Genomic DNA, 25,425 nt, shown 5'->3' with positions numbered 1-25,425 from the left:
CACGTCAAGGGGATGAGATCATAATCATGAAAAATACGCAAGGTTTATGTGATGAACGCCACGGAAAGAGTTAGACCTCGCCAAATCTTACGCGCCCGGACTCCGAATCGCCAAAGAGCCATCCAGCCTCGCGGCAGTATCGGGCTTCGCGGCCATAGATGCCAACTTCGCTACTCCAGCAGACGACGGTGGCATCGACAATGTCCGCAATTACTCCCTCCACAGCACCCAGAACACTCCAACCGATTGTACCTGCAATGAGACCAACCACATACGCATACAGACTGCCCCGGATGGTACCTCCGCTGGCGGATGTGGCTAGGCCCCGAGCGGTGGTTACCCAGCCACCAAATCCGAGAGCTAGGGACATCATGAAACGAACTGCATGCAGAATCAACTTGGAAAGTCGGTATGAAAGCAATGATGCAGAGCCAGGAGGGCGGGAATAAGACCGTGGATGCAGGGACGTCGACGCCGCGGACGGGGCGAGAACGGACATTTGGCTTAGCCCACGCGCAGAGGCAGCGAGCGGCTGGGAGTGAATTGCTGCATATGTGAGAGCAAGAGGATTCGTGAGGAACGTGAGGGGTGTAGGGATCAAGGAATAGGCAAAGAGACTGAGCAGCGAAGAAAGACGGCCAGGTAGCACAAGCAGAGGAAGCCGGACCAGGAGGCCCAGTAGGCGGGACAGACAAACGGTACCAAATAAAGTCGTTCCAGCATGGACGACTGCCGCTTGCACAATCTGTCTCGAGGTGGGCGCCGGGCTAGCCAAACGGTGGAAGTACCACTGGCTCACTGTCGCGGCTGTGACCGCTCGTTGAATCCCCGCGATGACGCCCATTGACCAAAGATAAACCACCACGAAGTAGACTCCCAGCCACCAGCTGCTGAGGTCGATAATGAATGACCGCGGACCCGCCATATGCCCGCCTAGGAACACTCGCGTGAACATCAGCATCCAGGTCCACGTCCAGAAGACCACGCAAACCAAAACACCCAAGCCGAGAATGAGCAACTCGGGATTCGCAGCTAGGATTCGGCAGGCGAATTCAAGAATACCTATCGCCTTTCCCAACGATCGTCGGCCCCTGACGACGTTGTAGATCCATACGCTGGCCAGCAGAAACGGCACAAGTGAGCCCCACCGCATTGCTTTGTCTTGGATGCTTGCTCCGTGCCATGCTCCTTTGAAGCTCGAGATGAAGGGGTACAAGGAAAATGAGTATAATATAATCGGTACTGCGATCACGATGACGTAGACTAGCAGTCGCACGTAGGATCGCAGCAGAGCGAGCCAAAGGAAAGACACGAGAATTGATACGAGGGTATAAATCCCGAGAAGGAAATAAGAGCCATGAAGGGTAAAGTATATGGTGTCACCCCATTTCCCCTTGTCTCCAGACGGTGTGGAAGTATGGAGGTAAACCAGGAATGCAGTAGCGAATAAGCTTGCAATGGATATCAAGAACAGCTGGCCCCAAAAGGCGTCATGTAGCGATGATTCCGACGCGAGGGGGGATATCGATGCTGGGAGGGAATTTGTTGAGCTGGACGGTCGAGGGATACTGGAAAGAAATGCTGTATTTTGATCTGGGGAATCGGTAGTTTTAAAAATATGGTCTCCTCCGACAGGGGATCGTTCCCGAAATCGTTGAATGGGAGGGTCGTCGGCGGGCTCGTCAAGGTCAGTCCTTAGGGAATCCTCGAGCCCAATATCAACCAGATTACCCCTAGCCCTGCTGCTAGAGTTCGTGCGATACCCAAGATCGTTCTCCGCCACCTCCTCCACAGGCTCGATGCGAGACTGTCGTGCGGCAGGAACGCTCTTCTCGCCACGCCACGAACTCTTGATGCCTTTTCCACGACCTGGGCGATCATCGTATAATGAGATTCCTTCATCCAGTCCTGTCGATCGTTCCGAATCATCTTCCAGCTCTGAAGAATCCTTTAAGTTGCTATCGCCGAAATGCCGCCGTGATCGTTGCAAGGCATAGAAATCCGCGATCTCCCGTTCTCGTTCTGTCTCGTCATCTTCTTCCCGAAACTCATCCGTGGCGCTGTAGAAAAGAGGGGCTGGTTGAACCGATGCCCGCGAAGCAAACGGGAAGTTGGAGACTTGGGACGCACCCGGTCGATAGGGATCGCCGGCTCTGTGTAAGAAGGAGCGCGAGGAGGGGTGACGCGAGCTACTTTGCTGGTTTGGGCGGCCACGTCCAGTCCTCGGGAGCTCATCAGGGCGGGCTGCTACTCGCGACTGAGACTGAGCCAGGAATCGCGAAGCATCTGCAACGGTGGTTAGCGTAGGCTCTCAGTGGATCACCAGATTGATAGATGGATAGATAGATAGCTAGATCGAGATCCGACGAGACGTACATTCTGAGAACATGGCCCACCGTGAAGGGGGAAGAGATAGAGAGAGATAGACAGAGTCTAGGAGAGTTGGAGAAGCAGACAGGGAGAGAGAAAGAGAGAGAGACAGAAATGAGACAGATAAGGTCAGGTGGTGATGCAAGCGTCATCTGCGCGGGTCACGATCGCTGACTCAGCCGTGCGGAGACCAGCTCCGTCTTGTTGCTGTTGCTGTTGCTGTTTTGTTTTTGCACCTTCCTACTGCTCTCCATGTCACAACCATGGGATTATATCGCTAAGCTCGTCTGCATCGGTGACTCCGGTACCGGCAAGTCCAGTGTGCGTACGGTTTCCTCCACATCCCCCGCAACTTCTCAAACTAACCCGATGACAGCTCACCATCCGACTCTGTGAAGGCCGCTTTTCTCCCTCTCACGATGTCACCATCGGCGTCGAGTTCGGGTCGCGGATTGTGCCGGTGGGTCCGCCGGCCTCTCTGGAGTTGGGGCTAGCGCTTGACGGACAACCGTCTGGCTCATCACCCGATGCGCCTGCGACGGGCGATGAGCCTTCGCAGGCGTCTGCTACGTCGGGCCTCCCTACCCCACCTCGAAAGCCGCAGGCCTCTCCCCTCCAGAAACGAATGAAGTTATCTCTGTGGGACACTGCCGGACAAGAAACCTACAAATCCATCACCCGCTCTTACTTTCGAGGCGCCTCTGGTGCTCTCCTGGTCTTTGACATTTCTCGGCGCTCGACCTTTATATCCTGCACCCAGTGGCTTCAGGACCTGCGGCAAATTGCAGAAGAGGGCATTGTGGTGATTCTGGTTGGCAACAAGACTGATCTGACGGGCAAAGACTCCGATTCCAATCGAAGACAGGTCACGCAGCAGGAAGCTGAGGCATGGTGCCGCTTGAATAACGTCATGCGCTACGTGGAGACGAGTGCCAAATCTGGGGATGGAGTGGAACGGGCTTTCTTAGAGGTAGCAGAGAGGATTTACCGCAATATCGAAGCCGGTAGATACGACCTCAACGACCGACGAAGTGGAGTAAAAGGGTTCGGCGCCTCGGGTGGAGCAAATGCCGGGATGCCCCAGACGGTGACACTAGGGATGAATGATGCCATGCGCAAGGGTAATGGCTGGACCGGAAATTGTTGCTAATACTCGAGCAGCCATGGAACATGTCGGCTGGACCGCGAGGCCAACTGGGCCCCATCCTCCATGTGCATCAATAGTCTACGAAGCACAATAGATAAAGCAAATGACCAAATCATATTATTGTATTGTTGGTACAATCCCCCCATGCAAACAGATGGACCAGGACGGGCTTTCTTCGACAGAGGCGCCTCGCAGATCAATCAAAAGGCCGCCACTCCGGACTTTCTATCTTGTTCAAAAAGCCGCTCTTGATTTAGTTGGAAATTCTCCATCCGGGCAGCCAGCGCAAGTGAGACCACTGCTCATTGGACCCTTCCATTCCAAACACAATCACCCGGAAGTGGACAAACAGCGCAACGATGATGGCGTATAGGACAGTGTACAGCACGGCGGAGAGCTTGGTACTCAATTTTTGGGTCATCCAATCCACACAGAAGCCAAACGTCAGGATAGCATAGTAAAGCGCCGGGTAATAATGGTGAACATAGGTCACTCGTGCCATGATGATGAACGGGAGGTAATGCAAGACCCATCCAATGGCCGGATACAGTCCAGAATAGCGGATGTGGTCGATGTCGTCGTTGCTAAGTTCCTGGTACCCTCTCTGCCAGCGCACCAGATACCACAAGACTAGGAAACCAAAGATGCCCAAACCTGCAGTGCTTCCCCAATAGACAAACGGGTTGCCAAGGAGATAATACTTGACAACATTGTCGTCCCATGAACACATACGCAAGCCGACGTTCAGGATGGGCCACTGCCAAAACTGCGAAGCCAGGTCATCTTGCTTATCAGGGTCGGGGACCAAAGCGTTATTGGAGGTCATCATGGCCACGTTCAGGTGGATGAAATCTCTCAGGAAAGGAGACTTGTATGAACCAGGGTCGCCAGGGGGCACTGCACATTTGAGATTAGTAAATTTCAGGAAATTGGAATCCACTCAAGGACTTACACTTTTCGTGGACGTGAGACTCGACATTCCAGTGGGTATACACGTCGCGAGGGTTGTTTTCCTTGATACACGTGGTTTCAATCTGTTTGAATCCCCACTGAGGTAGGTTGACATTTCCGGCTCGGAGGTAGCAACCCAAGACCGGATGGCGCAGTCGGAACGCCGTGGTGAGCGTTCGCACTCTGGATCGGTCCCTGGAAGCAGCATCGCTCACCACCTCAACCTTCCAGTGATCCTTGTCATCTCCGATGGTAAGGTTCCCATAGCAGGACACTTCGTTGTGGGATTTGCTGACTGGTGCCGGAACGGCGTGAGAATGCAGGTTGCGGCCCGTCTGTCCGTGGATGAGACGAATAACATCGCCGTCGGCGATGAACCTCACATCAGCCTCGGCATCATAATCTGGCTCTTGTCGATTTGGATATATGAACCAATCATTATTCGCATCCTTGTGGTGGTAGCACGTCACCTGCTGCTGCTGCGAGCCCTCGGGGAAAGTTTGGACGTGCGAGTGCAAAAGACCTCCTCCGTAGCCCATGTTTTTCAAGGTGACACGCGACCCCATGGCGAGCTCCAGAGGACTGTCCTTGCCAACTTCAGTACCTTTGAGATTGGCCTGGAAAAGAGAGCTCATTTGCGCATCACCTGGGCCACTATTCGCCAGAATCAGAAAGTGCAGATAAAAGGAAAACATGTAAACCAGGATCGGGATGGCAATGAGGCCAACAACGCGAGCAATGAGATGTTTCGCGAGGGTCGTCTGCCGAGTATAGGGATTAGCTCAAGTCCATGCCGATCGTGTGGGTGAGATAAACAAATACTCACCTGGGGCATCTTCAAATCGCCAAATTTGTTCCACAAATCCTCAGCTGTATAAAGTCCAACAACTGCAGTGGCAAAGAAACCAACCCATTTCACACTGCAAACGCAGCCAATGCTCAACCCGGTCAGGCAAAGCCAAGCATACCACTCAGCTGAAAAGCTGTTGTGTCGCAAGCGGTGGAAACGGGCCCAGCACATCACAGTGGTGAACGTGAAACAGAGCAGCATCGAGTCGAGGAGGATAAACCGAGAGATGGTCGCGTACGAATTCTCGAAGAGCACCATGAGACTGATGAGCCAGACGGTGGCCCGCCGGAAATTCAACTCCCGAGCCGTATAATAGGCCAACGGCACACAGACAATCCCAAATGCGGCATTGAAGGCGCGCATGAAGGTATAGTTCACCTCTTCGGGATACGTCTCACCGGACTTGAATTCAAAGGAACCATTGTAGCCGGCCAAGTAACCTGACAGGCCAACAAGCATCTTACCCAGGGGCGGGTGGACATCAAAGTAGAACTCGCGTTTCAGATAGTGAGAGCCGAATTTCCCAAAGCTAGAACATGAGTGTCAGTCATCGTCGGAGGCGCATACGCTGTAGGGGCGGGCAGCCTTACTGGGCTTCATCCCAAGTCACAATATTGGAGCGACCAATGCGGTACAGGCGAGTGAAGATGGCAAGGGCCGTCAAGAGGATAGGTGCAATAATCGGTTCCCAGCGGGCTAATACATGCAAAAACGAAGGCGACTATAGGGGGGAACGGTTTCCGAAACAGATCAGCCATGTCCCTACCATGATGACGGGCGGGTGATCACGCCTTACCTGAGGCTTGCTTTTCTTTGTATCTTCGTCAACGGTATGCGGAGGGGACTTTGTTGGGCTCCTCCCCGCATCCGGCACGTTCCTCCGACGCAGCTCGGAGTCGCGCTGGGCTCCTGTGCTGACGGCGGTATCGATCTCAGCCATGGTGCAGACTGTTCAGAGAGTCAAATGGGTTGGGTTCGACAGCGGATGAACGTTGACGGGAATCGGTCCCTGGCACCGGAGGCCTAGGGGGAAAGGTAACCGTGAGGATGGGAAAACGTTAAAAGGAATCAAATGGAAGGAATGGAAGGAATTGTCTAGCACATAGTCATTGCCCGACAAGGGCTTGTCCGGGCTAAAATGAAATAAGAAACAATAGAAGGAGAGCGAGAGAGAGAAAATAGAAGGGAAGAAGAGGGAGGGCTGAAGCGGACGAGCTGGCCACAAAGGATAAACAGGCCCACCGGTTGGGGGCGCCGTTTCCGGGCGGGAACAACATTGATCCGTAATTCTATAAGTAGATACCTATACTTAGTATGCAAATAACGATGTATTAACTAGATACCAAGGACCTAGGAGAAGGCCTCTATGAGCTAGGAGAGTCCAAGGAAATGAATGGGAGGGTCGGCACTATACAGGAGAGGGAGAAAACAAGCGAATATAAGAGGCCACATCCAATGCCAACAAAGAAGAACAAAAGAAAGGAAGAGGACATGATGTTTACGATCCATCGCCCTCTCCCTGCTCAATGCGCCGGTACTGGCTGCTGCTGGGCTTGCTGCCTGGTCCCCGGTGCCGGTTCACCATGTTCGAGATCCAGCCCCCGATCCCTTCGCTGCGACCAGCACTGCCTTGCTGAGAATCTGGGCGTCCAGATTTGCCGGGGCCGGAGTTGCTCAGGGACGGGGGGTCGATGTCAAGCCCTGGGATGGCGCTCTCGGCCCCCAATTGGCCGTACGGTCGACGAATGTCGAGCGAGGGGACAGGTGAGCCAGCACCCATCAGAGACCCGCGCTCACCATCCGTGGCGGGGGTTGGCATGGCTGTTGTTGCATCTCCAAATAAGAGGTCCATATCTTCCAGGCGGACCCCGCTTGTTTCGGGGTAGAGAAAGTAGACTAGACAGAAGAGCGAGAATTAGTTCAGTGGGGTCTATGCAATGCGCACGTCAACAACACTTACCCATCACAAAACTGCATGCGCAGAAGAAGGCATGCACCAAGTAAAGCCGCCACTTAATTACCGCTTGGAGGACCGGTGTTACCTCTCCCACGAGCCAGTTAAATGCCCAGTTCGTGGCGGTACTCAGGCTAGCGCCTTTAGCACGAATACTCAAGGGCAAAATCTCCGGGGGGTAGAGCCACGGAATGGGGCCCCAGGATGCGCCGAAAGCCGCATTGTAGATCATTACAAAGATGACTGTCAGCGTCGGCGTGGCGGCAATATCGATATAAATCCAATACGAGATCAGCGATAGCGAGACGATCATGGCCACGGCGCCCCAAAGGAGAATTGGCCGCCGACCCCAGCGGTCGACCAGATACCACGGCGGCACCGTACTCAATAGGTATGTGATTCCGTTGATCCCAGTCATCAAAATTGCATCACGGCCAGCCCAACCGGCGCTCTGTACACTCCAGTCAGCACGTTGTCTATCTCGAAGTATAATGCCGAGTAGGGACACGACTTGCCTCGAACACCAAGGGAGCGTAATAGGAAATAACGTTGATGCCGTTGAGCTGCGCCAAAGCCTGCGCGGACATGGCGATCAGGACGCGCTTGCGATACCGACGGAACATATCCATGTACGAGCGCTCGCCCTCCTGACGCTGCAGGAGTACATTCATTTTGATTTCACGATACTCCTGGCGGGCTTTGTCATTGTGCAAATCGCCTCCACCATACAGATTGGCGATAACAACCATTCCCTCCTCGTCATGGTCATTATCCAAGAGCCATCTGAAACAATGAGCGCAAGATCTAGAGCTATTTGTGAGAGGTGAGTAGACTTACCTGGGCGATTCACAGATAATCAAACTCCCAACACCCAGAAGTGCACCCATCACGCACTGGAACAATAGTGGGAGGCGCCAGGAGTAGTTGTTGTCGATGAAGCTGCAGAAGTAGTCTACCCAGACACTGGCGGCGTATCCAGAGATATTCCCGGTGAATTCGATACAGGCCAATTTTCCTCGGCTGTGGGGCGGCTGCCAGGGCATGTCAGCACATTTTGGGGGGGAGGGGGGAAGCGGTTCAAGGACTATACCGAGATTTCAGACTGGTAGACAGGCACTATGGTCGACAGCGCGCCGACTCCGAGACCGGCAATAATCCGTCCCACCATCATCATGGGCATCCCTGTCGAGAATGCCTGAAAGGCACCCCCAATGAAGAACACGGCCGAGCCGTAGAGGATGGTCCGTCGACGGCCGATGAGGTCGCCTATGCGGCCAACTAAGAGCGAGGCAATGAACGCGCCAACCTCCAAGATAGCAACCACGGTCCCAATAGTCGCCCGAGAGGGTTGGTCGAAGTAGTCTTTGAAGTACCAGCCACTGTCATTCGTTAGCTTTTCCAAGGGGCTGAGGACTCGCGAAGACGAACGTGATGATGCCTGACATCACCCCCTGGTCATAGCCAAACAGAAATACGCCTAATGATACAAAAACGCTGGTGAAGTAGCTACACGGTGGATTAGTACGGTCGTTCCCTTTCTTCCTTGGGCTATACGGGGACTTACAGCAGTGGCTTTCCAACCAAGCCATGACTTTGCGCATTCTGACGGGTGCTTGGGGACATGGCGATGGCTAAGAAACGCTCGACCTTGGAAATACGGCGCGGAGGGGGGTTGGGGATTTCGATCTTCTCGAGGTCGATGCCGTCTTGGAGGTCCGAGGGGTAGTGGACCCGCTTCGAGTGCTTCCTTCGCCCTCGGCGACCCAAGAGCTCCCGGTCCACAGACTTGCGGAGGCGGATCTGAAGCGGATCTTCAGCCTCGGCCAGTTGCTCAGCAAGGTCCCCTGTATCCGACCAGATAGAGAAGTCCGAGTCCGAGCGGACAGACGAATGAGAAGAGCGTCGGCTGCCCTTCTCACTGGCGGACTCCAGCACCTTGATGGATCGATCTGGGGAAGGGGAGTCGTTGAGGGAGCGGAGGGGAATTATGGAGCCGCGTTGGGAGGAAGACGCTGAGGGAGGAATGATGGCGGTGGTGGGGGGCTGATAAGATCAGCCCTCTGGAGGCGGGAGAAAAAGAATGCGTGGGCCGATCGGGTTACGATCGAAGTGAGTACGTGGGGAAGGAAGGAGGGGGAGGAGAGTAATGTGATGACGGAAGAAAGATAGTAGTAGTAGTGGTGAGTGTTTAGCGGGGAAGAAAGACCAGGGGACGCCACAGAGTCAGGCCGTAGGCACTAGTTCGGGCTACAGAGGATGGATCACCGACGCAGGATGACGAGGTAGGCAATCAGGTGGTGCGGTAGGGTGGTCGACACACGAGGATAGCTTCAGGTCGGATGATAATTGCAGGCGAGGAGAAGAAGAAGATGATGAGGAGAAATAGAAAAAGAATAGAAGACGAGGAACCGGTTATCTGGGGCTGAACGCGTGCAGCTGAGAGGGAGTGGGTACTGGTGACTTGCAATCACTATGGTCACTTCATAACCAACAGAGGTACCCGGTACCTGTCAGAGTTGGTCTCCACCCACCCGCAATAGGGGCTCATGATCCCCACTCACCACGGATCAGTCAAGAATATATCATTTATGTACCTATGGACAGTATGTATATACAGCGAGAAAGGTATATGTACTCTAGGTCAGGAGAATGTCATATCCGTCCTTCTGGAGGTGGATCGCATCCGCCGGGTTCGCATACCGCCGCCGCACAAGTTCGAAAATCACGAGTCCGGCGCTCGTGCTGGGCACTTGGCGGAGGGCACTGCTCACAAAGCCGCGGAACAGCCACGGCCGCCACCCCCGGCCCGGGCAGCCTTGCGTCGGCAACGCTTAAGGGTTTCCTGGTACGCGTGGTAGTAGAGCCGCAGCATCTGGGTTCGGGAGGGATCGAGGCTGGCCTGGTGGTCCAGATATTCCAGCCGGCCGAGGTGAAGGTCTTGGATCGTACTTAGCGGATGTTGGATGGCTTGCTGGGCCACCGAGGCCACCACCCCGGCCATCATTAGGAAGCAGGGCTCCAATGCGTAGTGGGGTTTGATGAGAGGCACGCCGCGGTCGCTGGAGCCAGAGCTGGGGAGGATGTCCAGGCGGTCGGTGTGGAGGGATCCGTAGTACCAGGTGACAAAAGAGTAATACGACTGCGACTTGACGTATTCAAAAGCCGAGAAAAACACGGCCGAGCCGAAAGAGTCACGCAGGAACGAGAGACCCCAGCCCGCAAAGACCCCACGGAGACCGATCTGTTGGAGCTTATGGTGGCCGTAATGCAACATGCTCCGATACTGGCCCTCCAGCATGTCGCTGGTCCGCAGTCGAACCTGGAGAGCGTCGAGAGGAGCCGCTACCACCGACTGGATGGCACCGGCGGAGAACCCCGCAAGAAAGGTGGAAGAGGGAGGGGCAGGAGGCCAGACTCGCTTGACTCCCTGGGACACAGGTTCATGAAGCACTCCCAGGACTTGGAGATAAGAGGTGTAGAGAACAGCGCCGACCCTGAACACGGTTAGAAGACTCGGTACAGGTGCGCATGGCTCCACGGTCCTACCCAGCATTTGCCATTAAAGGAGGCAAGACCTGATTGGGGATAAATCTCCAGCCATAGGTTCGAACGGCGTGGAGTAGCAACCCGGGGGTGGTGGTATGCAATGACCATTTGCCTTCTGCGACACGCGGGTTCACGGCTCTTGCGAATGCCTATTCGAAATGTGACCAAAGGCGGGAATTATCAGTCGAAGGGACGTGTAGGGATTGCGGATCAATTGGAGGATGTACCATGTAACTACAATACGGTGGGTCAACAACGGAGGCTTCGTTCGGAGGGGATTTCAAAGCCACATACTCAACACGCGTGCGAAAAAATGCTTTGATAGGTGCCCTGAAATAGAACGCCACCATCTGAGCGCTGACTGCACGGACACCGGCCGCCGAGGCGCCCGTAGCTGCATCATTGCGAGGTTTCCGGCGAGGTGAACTGCCCGATTCACTCAGGCGAGACTCGATATTGCCTGGGTTCATGGCGGGATTCATGTCGGGGCCATGCAGAATCGAGTGCTCTGGGCCAGAGCATTCACTGCAGCTCCAGTGAAAGATCACCGAGCTCAGAGCCCAATTGCACCGGGGGGCGCTGCAGATACCATGAGTGAGTGAGAGAGAAACGTAGGTAAAAAGATGGCTCATCCCAGAATGGCTATAGAAGAAGCTACGGTCGCCCGTTCATTCCAAGTGCGCAGAAACGCGCTTTTCGCGTCGCCCGCAAAGCTCCTTAGCTCTTTCTCTTCCCTTTCTCTCTCTTCATCAGTCTCCTACCTCCCCATCCCAACATCACGCCATCCACTGCTTTGGCTCATCTCCTCTTGATAGTGACACATCTCTCTGTGCTTTACAACCCATCCCTCTCCCTCGACAGTTTGCCGGCTCACCAACCGGCCTCCCTGGCAGCGGCGGACTTCGCCCGCACCAAACCGCCATCATGGCCGAGGAGATTGTGATTGACAAGACCACTTTCTTCAACCGGCTGTCCAACTTGTACTCGACCTGGAAGACAGACAAGCGCACAGGGAATGCTCTATTTGATGGCGCGGGCTCGATCGTCATTCTCATGGGCAAAACCGACGAAGAGAACTCGTTTCAGAAAAGCAATGCCATGCATGTGAGTCATCGAATTTCCGGCTGAAGTGCTCGTTGCTGGCATATTCCCGATTGCTAATCGAAGCTGAGAATAGTTTTGGCTCCTCGGTTATGAATTTCCAGCGACGCTCCTGGTCCTGACCACCGAAGCGCTATATGTGGTCACTGCGGCAAAGAAAGGTGATAACAACTGGATCCACCGCTGGAGAACACATCACTAACGAAGTGACAATACAGCCAAACACCTGGAACCCCTCAAAGGTGGCAAGATTCCCGTTGAGATCCTGGTCACTACGAAGGATCCAGAGTCCAAGACGAAGGCTTTTGAAAAGTGCTTGGATGTCATCAAGGGTGCGGGAGTAAGTAGCTTCACCCATATACGGCAAAACTTGACTGGGTCAACTCAAACTAACGGTCACTGCAACAGAAGAAAGTCGGTGTGTTACCTAAGGACGCAACCTCCGGTCCCTTTGCCGAGGAATGGAAACGGGCTTTTTCAGATATTTCAAAGGAGGTCGAGGAGGTCGACATCGCTTCAGCGCTGTCTGCGAGTGCCTTTTCGGTCAAGGATCCCGACGAACTGGTCAGTCTTTTGGGATCCCTTCTTAACACTTCCATTACGAGACACTGACAGGGTGGTAGGTTGCTATTCGAAATGCATCGAGGGCATGTAGTGGCCTGATGTCCGAATATTTCGTCGATGAGATGTCACGGTTGCTCGACGAAGAAAAGCAAATGACGCACAAAGCCCTCGCGAACAAAGTCGACGCAAAGATTGACGAAGCCAAGTTCTTCAATAAGCTTCCGAAACTACCTTCGGAGTTCGATGCCGGGCAAATCGACTGGGCCTACGGGCCAGTGATTCAGAGTGGAGGAGCATACGACCTGAAGCTCACCGCAACCTCCAACAACAACAACCTTCAGCCTGGAATCATCCTGTCCAGCTTCGGAATCAGATACAAAACTTACAGCTCACTCATTGGGCGTACCTATTTGGTTGATCCCAGCAAATCTCAGGAGGCAAACTACGCAATTCTGCTGAACATCCACGAAGCCGTTTTGAAGGAGATCCGTGACGGTGCGGTTGCCAAAGACGTCTACAACAAGGCACTAGGACTCGTCCGAGCCAAGAAGCCTGAACTCGAGAGCCACTTTGTCAAGAGCATTGGGGCTGGGATCGGAATTGAGCTTCGAGATGCCAACATGGTGCTCAATTCCAAAAATAACAAGACCTTGAAGAACGGCATGACTCTTTCAATCACCATTGGTCTGACTGACGTGAATGATCCGGACGCGAAGGCCAAAAACAGCGTCTATTCCATGGTTATCACCGATACAGTGCGAGTCGGAGAAAGTGGCCCTCATGTCTTTACCAAGGATGCCGGTATTGACATGGATTCAGTCTCCTTCTACTTTGGAGACGAGGAAGAGCCGGAAAAGCCAGCCAAGGAGAAGAAGGACACTAAGTCCAGCACTGTTAATAGCAGGAATGTCACCAGAACCAAGCTTCGTGCTGAGCGGCCAACCCAGATCAACGAAGGCGCTGAAGCGCGTCGCCGCGAGCATCAAAAGGAACTGGCTTTGAAGAAAACCAGGGAGGGCTTGGACAGGTTTGCCGGTACCACTGGTGATGAAAATGGTGTGGCCCAAAAGAAATTCAAGCGCTTTGAGTCTTATAAACGAGATAATCAACTGCCCGCCAAGGTCAAAGACCTGACCATCTATGTTGACCACAAAGCTGCTACCGTCATTGTGCCCATTATGGGCAGACCAGTGCCATTCCATATCAATACCATCAAGAATGCTAGCAAGAGCGATGAGGGAGAATACGCCTATCTGCGTATTAATTTCCTGTCGCCGGGTCAGGGAGTTGGCCGGAAAGATGACCAACCATTCGAAGACATCTCCGCTCACTTCGTCCGCAATCTGACGCTACGGTCGAAGGACAATGATCGATTGGCACAGGTGGCGCAGGACATCACAGAGCTGCGGAAGACTGCCTTGCGGAAGGAGCAAGAGAAGAAGGAGATGGAAGATGTGGTCGAGCAAGACAAGCTTGTCGAGATCAGGAGTAAGTCTGCGTAGTTTTTCTGACTGCCGCTACGTTAATACTGACTCTATGCTAGACCGTCGGCCTGTGAAGCTCCCTGATGTCTACCTTCGGCCACCGTTGGATGGAAAGCGGGTCCCGGGCGAAGTCGAAATCCACCAAAATGGTCTCCGGTATCTGTCGCCTTTCCGCAATGAGCATGTGGACGTTCTCTTTAGCAATATCAAGCATCTCTTTTTCCAGCCATGTGACCATGAACTGATTGTGGTCATTCATGTGCATTTGAAGACTCCCATCATGATTGGGAAGAGAAAGACCAGAGATGTCCAATTCTACCGCGAGGCCACTGAGATGCAATTTGATGAAACTGGAAACCGCCGGCGCAAGCATCGATATGGGGACGAAGAGGAGTTCGAGGCAGAGCAGGAGGAGAGACGCCGGAGAGCAGCTCTCAACCGCGAGTTCAAGGCCTTTGCAGAGAAGGTTGCGGATGCCGGAAAAGATGAGGGAGTGGATGTCGACATCCCGTTCCGAGAGATTGGCTTTACCGGTGTTCCCAACCGCTCTAACGTTCTGATTCAGCCGACCACGGATGCATTGGTTCAACTGACTGAGCCACCATTCATGGTCATCACCTTGAACGAGATTGAGATTGCACATCTAGAAAGAGTGCAGGTAACGTCCACTTGGTCTTCCCCTGTTGAACCTTCCTTTTTTGCTAATAAGTACAATTGCAGTTTGGGCTCAAAAACTTCGACATGGTGTTCGTCTTTAAGGACTTCCATCGTCCTCCTGTGCACATCAACACGATTCCGGTTGAGGCTCTAGAGGGGGTCAAAGACTGGCTTGATTCCGTTGATATCCCATTCTCCGAGGGACCGCTGAATCTTAACTGGACCACAATCATAAAAACGGTTGTAAGTGATCCGTACGGCTTCTTTGCCGACGGTGGGTGGTCATTCCTGGCAGCCGAATCAGATTCGGAAGATGGCTCCGAGGAGGAAGAAGAGTCGGCCTTTGAACTTTCTGAATCAGAGCTTGCCGCCGATGAAAGCTCCGAGGAAGATAGCGAGGAATATGATGATGACGCTAGCGCAGATGCGAGTGATTTCAGTGCGGATGAAGAGAGTGGCGAGGATTGGGACGAGCTCGAGAAGAAGGCCAAGAAGAAGGATAAGGAAAGCAGTATGGACGACGACCGCGGAACTAAACGCAAGCGCTAGTATCGAGGGCGCCGACATGGAGGAGGCATTGTGCTTTTTCATTCCTGCTTTTTTTGTTCTTCTTGTATCTTCCCTCAAGCTGCACCTGGCTACAACGGGTACCTAGGTAGGAGTACCTAACTTTCGAGGGTATTTGCGAACAAAAATCATATTTAAGTCGTTGATTTCTGCATTGACGAGAGTCTCGTAATCCAACGAGTAAGCCCGATAGGAGTAGATCATTCCGGTATGCGAATGACTGGTAAGCTACACTACATCTTTGGGGGTTCCAAAAGAAGTGATCGAATGTACAGAACGAAAACATCGACCCGCTTCATTTGCCAGCGCGCATGACCGCCCACATGCTTCGCATCCGTTTCCCTTGGCCAGGGGTGAAACTTTCGTAGCACACGTCGGACGAGTAATCCATAAAATCATGGATTGCATCCAGGCCGGGCGAATCAGGGCAAGAATCTTTGCGAGCCGGACAGCCATCAGTAGGAGTGGATTGCTGAGGCGTGTCACCGATATAGTCGCCTGCGTTGTCTGGCGAGCACGACTCCCCCTGGAAGGTGTGCAGAAGACCATTCCAGTGCCCAATCTCGTGAATAGCAGTCCCGCCCCGATTGTACAAGTCCAGTGAGCCACCAGGCATCGTTTTAGCCAGGATGTTGCAACCATCTTTGACATAGTCTGCATAGGCGCTCCTGATATTGATACTGGGGTCGGGCAAGGTACAGAACCCCAGGACGCTGGATGACATATCGCTCGACACACTGTTCCCACGGTGTTCAGTGGCTCGCCCAGCCTGCTCCCCAGGAGGCATTTCGAGATCGGTTTGGAAATAGACGTTCAGGGTCTGATAACTGCCTTGTCGGAGGGCCCGCTTCATGCCCAACTCATCCTCATTACGGGCCCAAGTGTCGTTAACGTGCCAAGTCACGCCTTGCAATCGATATGAGATGGTTGTATTCATATAAGCATATTGCAGGATCGAAAGCTGCGAAGCAATCAACACACCGGCATGGATGTAAGTGGAAAAGGGGATAACAGACCTGAGCAGCAACCATCTCTTGTGAGACCTGATCAGTCTCTGCCTCGCTCCTGATGATATGAAACCAGGTGTCTATTTCGATGGGCAACAACCGACCCTCGGCCGTGGGATCGGACTGCGCTTCATTCGACTTCAAACGCTGTAACTCGCCCAGGAGAGATTCATCGGGGTCTTCCGTTGCGCAGATGCCTCGATTCAAAAGAGCAGCACTACTGTATTGGGCCTGCAAGAAAAGAATGGATAGGGCCACGAGCTGAAAAAAGGAGAGAAAGGCCATGTTGCCGGTGTTCTGCACGCCCTGAATGTCTTCGCCTGCCACACTGTCTCCAAACAGAAAGAGAAATTTGGTTCCTTGTGTCTACATGGCCCGAGTCGCAGCCTTCATGCTCAGTCAACATGGTCCCGGCCACAAGGAATGCTGCGTCATGGATGGAATGCATGTTGCGCGTAAGGGATCCCTCCGAGCATGCGGGCCCCCAGAGCGAGAAGGCAGCGGCCGACTGGCCTGGCGCGAGTTCCGAGACATTGCTGAAACGTGACGTGAGGTCATCCAAATGTTGCCAAACAGAAAGAATGTATATTGGGGCCATCTGCAATGTGGGTTAAATACAAAAAACTCCTTGCAAAACACCATGGCCAAGAACAGATTCTTAATAATTCACAAGCCCAATGCGCGTAGGGGCAAAAAAAGAAAGGTATTGAGTACAGCCAGATCCAGTCCAGGGGAGAAAGAAGGAAAATTTAAAGACGCCATGAAAAAGTATGGAAGTGCCTAAAAGTGAGATTCTCAAATGGCATTAGGCCCAAATCGGTCATCTCGGCCTGTGGCGACTGCGGTGCTGGGCTGATTCGACTCCCAAGTGAGATAGGTATGGTCACCCAATTTCCTGCGCCACAAATTAGCCCAGATACTGCGACGGTCACTCAAAGCAAATCTTACCTGGGTCGGACCAAGTGGGCAATCGTGAACAACACCCCGAGGAGCACACAGAAACCGCCAATGACCACATAGGCAATCCCCATAGAAGGATTCTTGCCACCCATGACAGTACGGGTAGAGATCAAAATTGACTTGGTTCCGTCGTACTCGGTCACTGGGAAATCTAGCTCATAATTAGCATCTGACAAGCCAAAAGAGGTCGAGCGCTGCTTACTATCCACGATATCCAACCGGTACAGGCCTTCCGGCATGGCGGCATCGTCATTTCGACGAGAGAGTTTGCTGAACGCTGGCAAGCCAGCAGTTCTCATCCAAACCAAAAAATCTTCGTCGTTATGAAGGTCGGGCATGTTAGAGGCAGTATACCCTTGGGGATACCTGAGCTCCCAGTTGGGCGGCGGGACCACCTGGTCTGGCTGGTATTGGGTCTTCTTGACGAGATCTTTATCACTTGCCCAGGCAATTCCGTTCTTGCTCATGTCGTAAGTTGAGTTTAAGTTTAGATTCTTGGGGTTGCCAATGGTGTCATTGAATTGGGAGTTGGCAATGAGCCCACAGGGATAGTAGGCCTTCTTTGTAACGGGATCGATGTCGAGAGGAGAGCAGGTGCCTCCGGATATGGTGGAATTCGGGACCGCCGTACCCTTCAGTTGATCCAACTCCAGCGACTGCACATATCGGCGGTGATTCTGGTAGAAATTCGTGAGCCGGTAGTACATGTACACCGGTGCTGGAAGTTCGTTGGGAATCTTGAAAAAAGGTGGCAAGTACACGAATTCGGCGAGTCGCAGGTTTTGGTCCAATACGGCTTCTGTGAGGACTTTGTCCGGAAAGTCGATGATACCAAACTGTCACTCAAGTATTCCCCTGTTGAAACGTCACTGCTATTAACTTCGGGCGCTAGTTTCGTGCAGTCGCTGTAATCGAGGCTGATCTCTTGGACCTGTACATGCACATCCCCCCATCAGCTCAAACTCAACGTGGAATCAGGAGGGCCATGCTTACTTGTGAGCTTGCCCATATGAGAACCCCGCCGATCGGGGCGAACAAGACACCAACGATGAAAAACAGAGGAAGCACACTTTTGGGAGTCAGGATCGGTCTGTCAGAGTGGTCAGCGCGCAATTCAAGAGCGGTGGGAGCAGGGTGATCGGGCGGCAAGACTCACTGCCATGCTTTCAACCGCTGCTGCCGAAACGCAGTATCTATGGAAACAATCAGCCTAGTCGAGGGGGTGAGGAAAGGGTCTCCGAGCGCGTACTGGCGGGTCTCCGGGACTTGGGCTTCTTGTCCTCAGCATCTCGAGCACGCTCCTGCTCGTCGATGGATTCGGTGCGTGTTACCTCAGCCTGGGACATGGTGGGCAAATAATGGACGTGAATGGATGAAGAAGGGAAGCCTTGAAGGGAAGACTAAGGCTTGAGCCAAAAGACGAAACGATAAGTCAGGAAAAGGTGGCGCGGCCTGACTTACCCGTGACCCCTGCGCTTTGATTGGTGGGTTTATGTAAGCACGGTGGGGCGAGCCCTCAGTCGATGATAGAATACTACTGCGTACGTGCTATTGATGAATAGGCAGGGAATGGAAAAAGAGAATGGTTCCATCGTTATGTCAGGGTATCATCATCCTATCTGCCCGAGTTCCCTCCGAGAGAACAAAAACCAAAATCATTCACAACGAGGCAAACACCAGAGACCAAATCCTACCATTCTAGACGTAAGTGAAAAAGCAGGACAGTACCAAACGCCGAAAGCCAGGAGCCTAACAGCAATGAATGAAAGAGCGAAACGGGTTAGGGAATGAGATCGGAGAAAGGAATGTTGTCGTCAATGCAATCGTAATCGTCCACGACCATTGGGTCGTGTGGAAGTCGAAAGGTCAATTGTGGGGATGGCATGAAATCCTATATGCCATCCAAAGTCATTGTCTCTGTGTGTAGCACAGCAAGACGATGCTGGAATTGTAATGGGTCAAATAGTCGAATCGTCCACAGAGGGACGGAAGATGGGTCAGTTACTCGGGGGGGGAGCGTTCGTCCCCAGGGGGGGGAGGCCACTCTCTCGAGGCCGAGAATGGAGGGACCGTCGGTGATCATCCGACGCCAGCAGAGGAACGCATAACCAAAAGAAAGATGAGGTACGTGGGGAAAGATATTGCCAGGAGGCGAGGTGGCGATGATCCATGGAACAACAGAGCCCTTCACCGTAGAAATCGGGTGAAAAACTCAGGTTTGAACCAGCCAACACGCTCATAGGCCGTCCAAAGCTTGCTTGCTTTGTTAACATCAATCTTGCAGGCTTGCTGAGCGTCCGTCTTGCGGAACTCCTTGCCGACTCCTAAAGCCTTGACGCGGGCTTCAAAGATACGGCGCTTGCTGCAGAGATACGTCGCGCACGACAGGCGCAACGTGGAAGCGAGGTTGAGCTCGGCCGGACTGAGCAGATGTCGGTCCGGGTCATTGCTCAAGTCTAACATCTGGCCCTTCCAGTCTGCTTTCAGAGCTTTCGCATTGCCACCGAGGGTTTCCACTGGGGGTGAATAGTCCTGGAGAGAGTGAAAGTCTGTGTCATCCCGGGCGGTTCCCAGAGTGCGGGAGGGTTTCGCGGCCGACCCGGGTGAATCAAAGTGATCCAGGGCCTGTTGTTTTGGGGTAGATTTGGGGGTTCGCTTGGCACGGGGTGTGCGCTGCACCCGCGGCTGGGTGATCCCCATCTTCTTGGACGGGGCTGGGGCGATCTTCTTCAGCTTCGCCTCCACGTCCGGACGATAACGGTTCATCAAGATTAGCTGGCGCTCTAGGGTCTCGCGTTCCTCCCTGGCCCATGCCAGCGGGTTGCGGTTGTAGTGGGTCGATACCATCGGCACACAAGAGAGCGCCAGGAGATATTCATCACGAGTAGGTTTGTTCAGTTTGTTCTCAAACCTCGCCATGTGGGAATTGATGTGCTGCTCCACAAGGGCCTGAGCGGCCGGCGGGGCGATGGGGCCGAAGAGCGGCTCATCAGTGGCAACCTCGGTGATGGAATCGTGGCGCGGGAAGAGGACAGGGTCCCGCGACGAGCTGACATCTCGCTCGATCTGCTCTGCAGTTTGAGATCTCCTCTTCTTGTTCCCCGTGTACGGGGTCACGGGGGGGGGAAGGCAGGTCCATCTCGGACTGGGTGCGCTTCCGATCTGCTGAGATGGGCGGGAGCGTAACATCGCCACCGAGCGATGTGTCCCGAGGCATCAGCGGCGAGAAGGAGGACTGAAAGCTCTCGAGCGGCTTCGTCTCGGGAGGCGACATGAGGCTGGACACCGAGGGTAGGTGATTCATGGTGGTTGGGCGCTTGCCTTGCTGCAGCCCAACGGATGAGGTCATTTTCCGATCAGGATGCAGGGGCGATCGCCAGTGGAATTTAGGGAAAGGGAGGGGTGCAATAGTGGGGGGGTTGGGGTTGGGAAGATGAAGAGGGTTATGTTATGATGGTGATAATGGGAATGGGAAGAGGGAGAGGGAGAGATGAAGAGAGAAGAAGGATTACGGGATGGGAGAGATATATTGGAAGTCAATGGAAAGATGGCAGGTGATTTGTCAGTTTCGGGGTCTCTTTGTCTGTGGCGATAACAGGTGACAAGCACCGCCTTGACTCATATCATGCTGACGGCGCAGCGGCGGCGGTGATTGGCTGGCGGCCAGCCAGCGGCGATCGGATCGTGTGGGGATGACCAATGATCGTGTCCCGCGGTGGTCAGGCAGAGACATCACAGGCAGCAGCGCCAAACTCAATTACAGCCGGGGGGAAGGAATCACCTGACGACACCGGTGGGCTGCCCGGGAGATCATCATGGCTGATTGGCGGGGGTGCCAGCATCACGACCAGAACAACCATATCGAGTCCGATGAGCAACCGAGTCGTCAGCAAGAGCAGTTTCCAGGGCGGCGGCCGTCGGTGGATTATGCAACGATGCTTGCTGCTCTTGTGCTGATTCCAATCGGGTTCTTCTTACCGGAAACATATAGCCATTCATAAAACGGGTGGGCCATTCGCTCTCCAAGCCATTTCTCTTCTTATAGAAGTAATTAATATGGTCTTTGCCGTCTGTCCGTCAACCATATTTATCCTTCTCTATACCTTTCTAGTCGGCTACGCTTTCATTTAAACTAAGGGTTATCACTTCCACGAAGGCTAGAGCGGCCTAGCGTTGCTATCAATTATCGTCGGCGTATGACTAGCGTCCCCCTTGTCCCGCTGGCTATGTACTATGTCCGTAAGGACATCTTGCGCGCCCGTGCCAGTGGCCTACCTCGTCCGGAACCTGAGATCAGTATATACATGGCTATTTTCGCCTCCCCCACTATCTCCGCCTCATTACTCTGGATGGCCCGGGATGCCCGCCCTTCGATCTCACCGTGATCGCCACTAGCCGCATCGGTCTTTTTCGGCCTAGGCGTTGTCTGCGTTTTCATCTCGTTTTACCAGTACGTCGCTGACGCCTTCGAGTATTATGCTGCTAGTTCGTAGGCTACCGTCTATAGTTTCGATCTGTGTGTTTGATTGTTCCTCGTAAGTTCTATAAGCATCTGGACGTTGACTGGAGCTTAATGACTCTCGCTCTGATTATGACCGTCTTTCTGCTAGTACCGTATGTGCTGCTGTACTATTGTCGGCATGCGGTGAATCGGTGGATCTACTTGTTCTTTTGATTGCACTCCGTCTGCTCTTATGTACTGCGAATGCATGCCATTGGATGTTGAGATTGCATACTATGCCTCCTTGTATAGGGCCACGTATTTGTCTCTTTCCCTTCTTGTCGTTTGTGTTTAGGCTTGATTTCCACCTCTAACCTAGTCTTCTATCATGTCTTCCCCTGATGCTTGCTTACCTATCTCATCTGATTGGCGACCTCTATCGACTCCTCTCTTTATTATTCGTTCTTAGTTTCTTAATTACCTTTCCATGGGTTGTTGTTTGCTCATTATTTGCTCGTTGTTTTCATCATATATATGGGGGCTATCTAGACGCACGAGAATGGTTGTTATTCGTCATATACTATACCCGCATTACCATGGCAAGTTTCATTTGTCTAACCACCTTAGTTCTTAGAGCTCCCTTGTGGGATTTAGAGAACTATGGTATGAGATGAAGGATGCTCGTCCCTTGGCTAGATATAGGGAGACTAGCTTTGAGGCTTAGAGAACTCCTGATTAGTCCACGATTTACCCAATGTGTATCAACTGACTTCGGATATATCGTTAAATCATTCTAAATCTGGGGGCTTCTAGATAGGCCTTAGGCATTCGTATTTCTAATCCTTCTTCTTTATGGCGAGGTAGGTGCCTGATGTGACCAGTCGTAACGGAACTACGCATACGGAACCGCGTATGACGGGACCGCTGTCTCGGGAACCCGTTGGCATCTGTCTCAGGAAGCCGTCATGCTGGCATCCACAATGCAGACTTCCATGGCCCTGGTAACTCCGACATGATGCAAGGTTGAGGACTACGTTTGAGGATTGCGTTTGACAGTTGAGAAAGGACATGGACTGTTGTAGATAAATAGAGACTCTTCCTCTGTCTCTTCTTCCCTTTCTCAACTTGGATCTCCCGTCGACTACGTACTCAAATTGAATTCTTTATTGATTTTCTTTCTTGATCTGACATCCGGTCACACCTGATGTGTCAGCGCCCACTGCCCTAGATAGATAGGATTTCCCTTTTGAGAGATCACTCAATCAATACAACTCCCCCCACTCGTTTGCTCTCCTTCACGGTCTCGCCCCTTCTAGGGTCTCTACCGTGGCGCTCTGACTTACCCGGAGTCTCGACGCCATCTCTCTAAGCAAGTGAAAAACGACAGCTCTCTATTCTTATAGCTAAATATCCCTTATATAGACGTTTAGTAGGCGGACTCCTGGTAAGTTACTACCTAAGCGGTACCGCCTGGTTAGATTATCAGACCTACTAGTACTAAGACCTAAAACTCTATTAATGTAGAGGTACAAATAATCTAGGAAAGGGTTAGTTAGCTTAAGCGTCTTCTTAGCCTGAGGGAATACTCCTATCCTAGTACTTCGAGAGGGCCTCTTTGAATATATACTAATATAGGTTAAGGAAAACTATATCGCGCTTCTAGAGGTTATAGGTAGGGGTAGACTAGAGAATATCCTTCAACTTAATTTCTTGATCTAGAGGCGTATAGCTATCACCCTAGTAGTATCTCAAACTTTATATAAACTAGAAAGGTTAGCATTTGTTCTTACTAGTATACTTGATGTTTATAAAATTTGTAAAAATTAAGATTCGACAAATTTACGTATAAGTTCTATTACAACCTCTAGAACCCTCTACATCTTGAGCAAAGGACGGCTAATTTAACCATAGCGGCTATTTATCTATGATCGTCCAAAGAATATAGAAGAGTACTAAATAGAGTACAGGTTTATATAACTAAGAAGTATAACTAGGTAAAGATCCTTCTTGATTTGTAATATACTGCTAACGTTTCGCCTCTAGATATTTTCCCTTAAGATATGTTAGGTTTATTTTTCCTTTGTCTTTATGATTCAGTATACTATACCACAGTATTAAGTTAATATAGAAGTCTTAGAACATTATAATTACTCCCTATATCTAAGGCCCACTGATTAAATTCTAAGGGCCAACCATTCTATTCAATTAAGAACTACGTATTACTATAAAAGATCTTTTCGTCTTTTAACTTCGACTTCCTATTTATCATTACGTTTTATATATAGTGTGGGGCGGTGTTTATTATTACCTTACAACTAAGGCTTAATTAAGTAAAGAAATATAAAATATAGATTTTTGGATACTAATCTTAATATAACCCATACGCTGATAATCCGGTAGTATTAAGGATCTAAAATAAACCTATAAATCTCAGAACTAGCTTCCTGATATCTTTAATTTACTATTATGAGCCAATAGCTTAATAAAGTCTTTTCGTTAATAGCGCTTATTGATCCTTGCCTATAAGTCTGGTACTTTTTTTAACTCTAGCAAAATTTATAGTACAGAAGCTCTTTCATATAATTCCGCCCAATAGCGGGCTAAATAGTTACCATAGCAAAGGCTAATAAAGGATTAATAGAGATTCTCCCCAAGAAATATATGAAACAGTCTTCAAATTCTGTACCGCTAGAGGTATATAGTAATAGACCTAAATATTTTACCTAATCTACTTTCAGATAGTTAACGTTAACTTATATATTTTAATGTGAACTCTGCCCTCTATGAATAGTCCTACGAATCCGAGTTTGGTTATAATTCGTTAAATGTGAAAGGATTATAGCCTTAAAAGGTACAAAGTTAAGGCACTATATACCTTTAAATCTAATTACAGCTTAATGACGTCGATTTGCCTAGCTTTAGCGGAGATATAGGTTGTAGGATGTCACTTTTTAGGCGAATATTTTGTTTAACGGAGGTTGAATCTTAAGGACTTATAAATCTTCTAGTCTAAATAAAGCTTAATCAAATGGATCTTATAAACCTGAACCTTATATAAAAGATGTTTCATAGACAATTTAGATTAGAATTTAGATTAGTGGCTATACGAAGTTAATGATTATATAGGTCTGACTTAGCGAGCAACGGATATATTACTAAATCCTACCTCGATACGCTCGAAGAGGGTTTTACCAAGCACTATGAACTCAATACTCGCCTATTTTGAACCTGACTAAACTCGGTTAGACTAAATCGAAAATTTTTATGTCCCAAAGTAGTCGATCTAGGATAGAGAGCGATTAGGATTTCTTTAAAGCGTATATATATAAAACATAGGATGTTTTGATATAAGAAGATTAATAGTTTAATGACGTTAGTTCTAAGACAAGATTATAGCTATTAAGCGCATACAGGGGTATTATACTAGATATTAGGGGTTAGAAATGTAGAGATAGTAATAAATAATTAATATTCTATCAGATATAACGTTATAATTTTGAATATATATAGGTAGGTATAATATGTGACCGGGCGTCTACCAAGGAGAAATCCAGCAGAGATCAGGAAGTCATATTGGGTACAGTGGTCGACGGGACATCGAAGATGGGGAAGGGAAAGAAGAGGGAGAAACAAAGAGAACTATCTACGGAAACAGAAATCATATCACGTGCTCAAGGTACAGCCTCAGGCTGGTCACAGAATAGGTGGGTTCTATAGAATTAGGTAGGGACTATGACTAAATAAACTATTGCGCTATGATAATAATAGTCACTAGAGAACGGTCTTAGCCCCATAAGTACTATATATGACCTATTACTTCAGCTTA

General features: G+C 51.2%; 9 protein-coding genes across 9 annotated transcripts; 3 read left to right on the top strand and 6 right to left on the bottom strand.

Moving 5' to 3' along the window:
* Positions 1 to 70: 70 nt before the first annotated feature.
* N7510_003559 (uncharacterized protein) lies at positions 71 to 2,389 on the bottom strand (the record flags this gene model as incomplete). Its single annotated transcript, XM_056975485.1, has 2 exons — positions 71 to 2,286; positions 2,377 to 2,389. The coding sequence occupies 2 exons, from the start codon at positions 2,387 to 2,389 to the stop codon at positions 71 to 73; spliced, it is 2,229 nt and encodes a 742-aa protein (XP_056835441.1).
* Positions 2,390 to 2,622: 233 nt separating this feature from the next.
* Positions 2,623 to 3,520, top strand: N7510_003558 (Rab family GTPase; the record flags this gene model as incomplete). Its single annotated transcript, XM_056975484.1, has 2 exons — positions 2,623 to 2,691; positions 2,747 to 3,520. The coding sequence occupies 2 exons, from the start codon at positions 2,623 to 2,625 to the stop codon at positions 3,518 to 3,520; spliced, it is 843 nt and encodes a 280-aa protein (XP_056835440.1).
* A 250-nt stretch (positions 3,521 to 3,770) lies between these two features.
* Positions 3,771 to 6,258, bottom strand: pmt2 (uncharacterized protein; the record flags this gene model as incomplete). The annotated part of the gene is made up of 5 exons (XM_056975483.1): positions 3,771 to 4,414; positions 4,470 to 5,229; positions 5,295 to 5,847; positions 5,909 to 6,039; positions 6,115 to 6,258. 5 exons carry the CDS (start codon positions 6,256 to 6,258, stop codon positions 3,771 to 3,773), a joined length of 2,232 nt encoding a protein of 743 aa, XP_056835439.1.
* Positions 6,259 to 6,816: 558 nt separating this feature from the next.
* Positions 6,817 to 11,300, bottom strand: N7510_003556 (putative MFS monosaccharide transporter; the record flags this gene model as incomplete). The annotated part of the gene is made up of 11 exons (XM_056975482.1): positions 6,817 to 7,214; positions 7,279 to 7,723; positions 7,797 to 8,055; positions 8,110 to 8,303; positions 8,363 to 8,651; positions 8,701 to 8,778; positions 8,837 to 9,315; positions 9,773 to 9,779; positions 10,044 to 10,766; positions 10,819 to 10,967; positions 11,046 to 11,300. 11 exons carry the CDS (start codon positions 11,298 to 11,300, stop codon positions 6,817 to 6,819), a joined length of 3,276 nt encoding a protein of 1,091 aa, XP_056835438.1.
* A 442-nt stretch (positions 11,301 to 11,742) lies between these two features.
* On the top strand, positions 11,743 to 15,173 carry spt16 (chromatin-remodeling protein SPT16; the record flags this gene model as incomplete). The annotated part of the gene is made up of 7 exons (XM_056975481.1): positions 11,743 to 11,922; positions 11,996 to 12,080; positions 12,138 to 12,259; positions 12,328 to 12,483; positions 12,543 to 13,971; positions 14,027 to 14,625; positions 14,688 to 15,173. 7 exons carry the CDS (start codon positions 11,743 to 11,745, stop codon positions 15,171 to 15,173), a joined length of 3,057 nt encoding a protein of 1,018 aa, XP_056835437.1.
* Positions 15,174 to 15,486: 313 nt separating this feature from the next.
* On the bottom strand, positions 15,487 to 16,483 carry N7510_003554 (zinc metalloprotease; the record flags this gene model as incomplete). The annotated part of the gene is made up of 2 exons (XM_056975480.1): positions 15,487 to 16,152; positions 16,208 to 16,483. 2 exons carry the CDS (start codon positions 16,481 to 16,483, stop codon positions 15,487 to 15,489), a joined length of 942 nt encoding a protein of 313 aa, XP_056835436.1.
* Positions 16,484 to 16,993: 510 nt separating this feature from the next.
* N7510_003553 (CDC50/LEM3 family protein) lies at positions 16,994 to 18,504 on the bottom strand (the record flags this gene model as incomplete). Its single annotated transcript, XM_056975479.1, has 6 exons — positions 16,994 to 17,093; positions 17,147 to 17,309; positions 17,361 to 17,994; positions 18,024 to 18,089; positions 18,152 to 18,309; positions 18,408 to 18,504. The coding sequence occupies 6 exons, from the start codon at positions 18,502 to 18,504 to the stop codon at positions 16,994 to 16,996; spliced, it is 1,218 nt and encodes a 405-aa protein (XP_056835435.1).
* An 841-nt stretch (positions 18,505 to 19,345) lies between these two features.
* N7510_003552 (SWIRM domain-containing protein) lies at positions 19,346 to 20,507 on the bottom strand (the record flags this gene model as incomplete). Its single annotated transcript, XM_056975478.1, has 2 exons — positions 19,346 to 20,224; positions 20,268 to 20,507. The coding sequence occupies 2 exons, from the start codon at positions 20,505 to 20,507 to the stop codon at positions 19,346 to 19,348; spliced, it is 1,119 nt and encodes a 372-aa protein (XP_056835434.1).
* A 350-nt stretch (positions 20,508 to 20,857) lies between these two features.
* Positions 20,858 to 21,543, top strand: N7510_003551 (uncharacterized protein; the record flags this gene model as incomplete). The annotated part of the gene is made up of 2 exons (XM_056975477.1): positions 20,858 to 21,078; positions 21,315 to 21,543. 2 exons carry the CDS (start codon positions 20,858 to 20,860, stop codon positions 21,541 to 21,543), a joined length of 450 nt encoding a protein of 149 aa, XP_056835433.1.
* Positions 21,544 to 25,425: the final 3,882 nt, after the last annotated feature.

The sequence above is a fragment of the Penicillium lagena genome (genome assembly GCF_028827675.1).
Source record: "Penicillium lagena strain IBT 129212 chromosome Unknown utg000002l_segment0_segment0, whole genome shotgun sequence".
NCBI lineage: Eukaryota > Fungi > Ascomycota > Eurotiomycetes > Eurotiales > Aspergillaceae > Penicillium > Penicillium lagena.
This window is presented reverse-complemented; position numbering and strand designations above follow the sequence as displayed.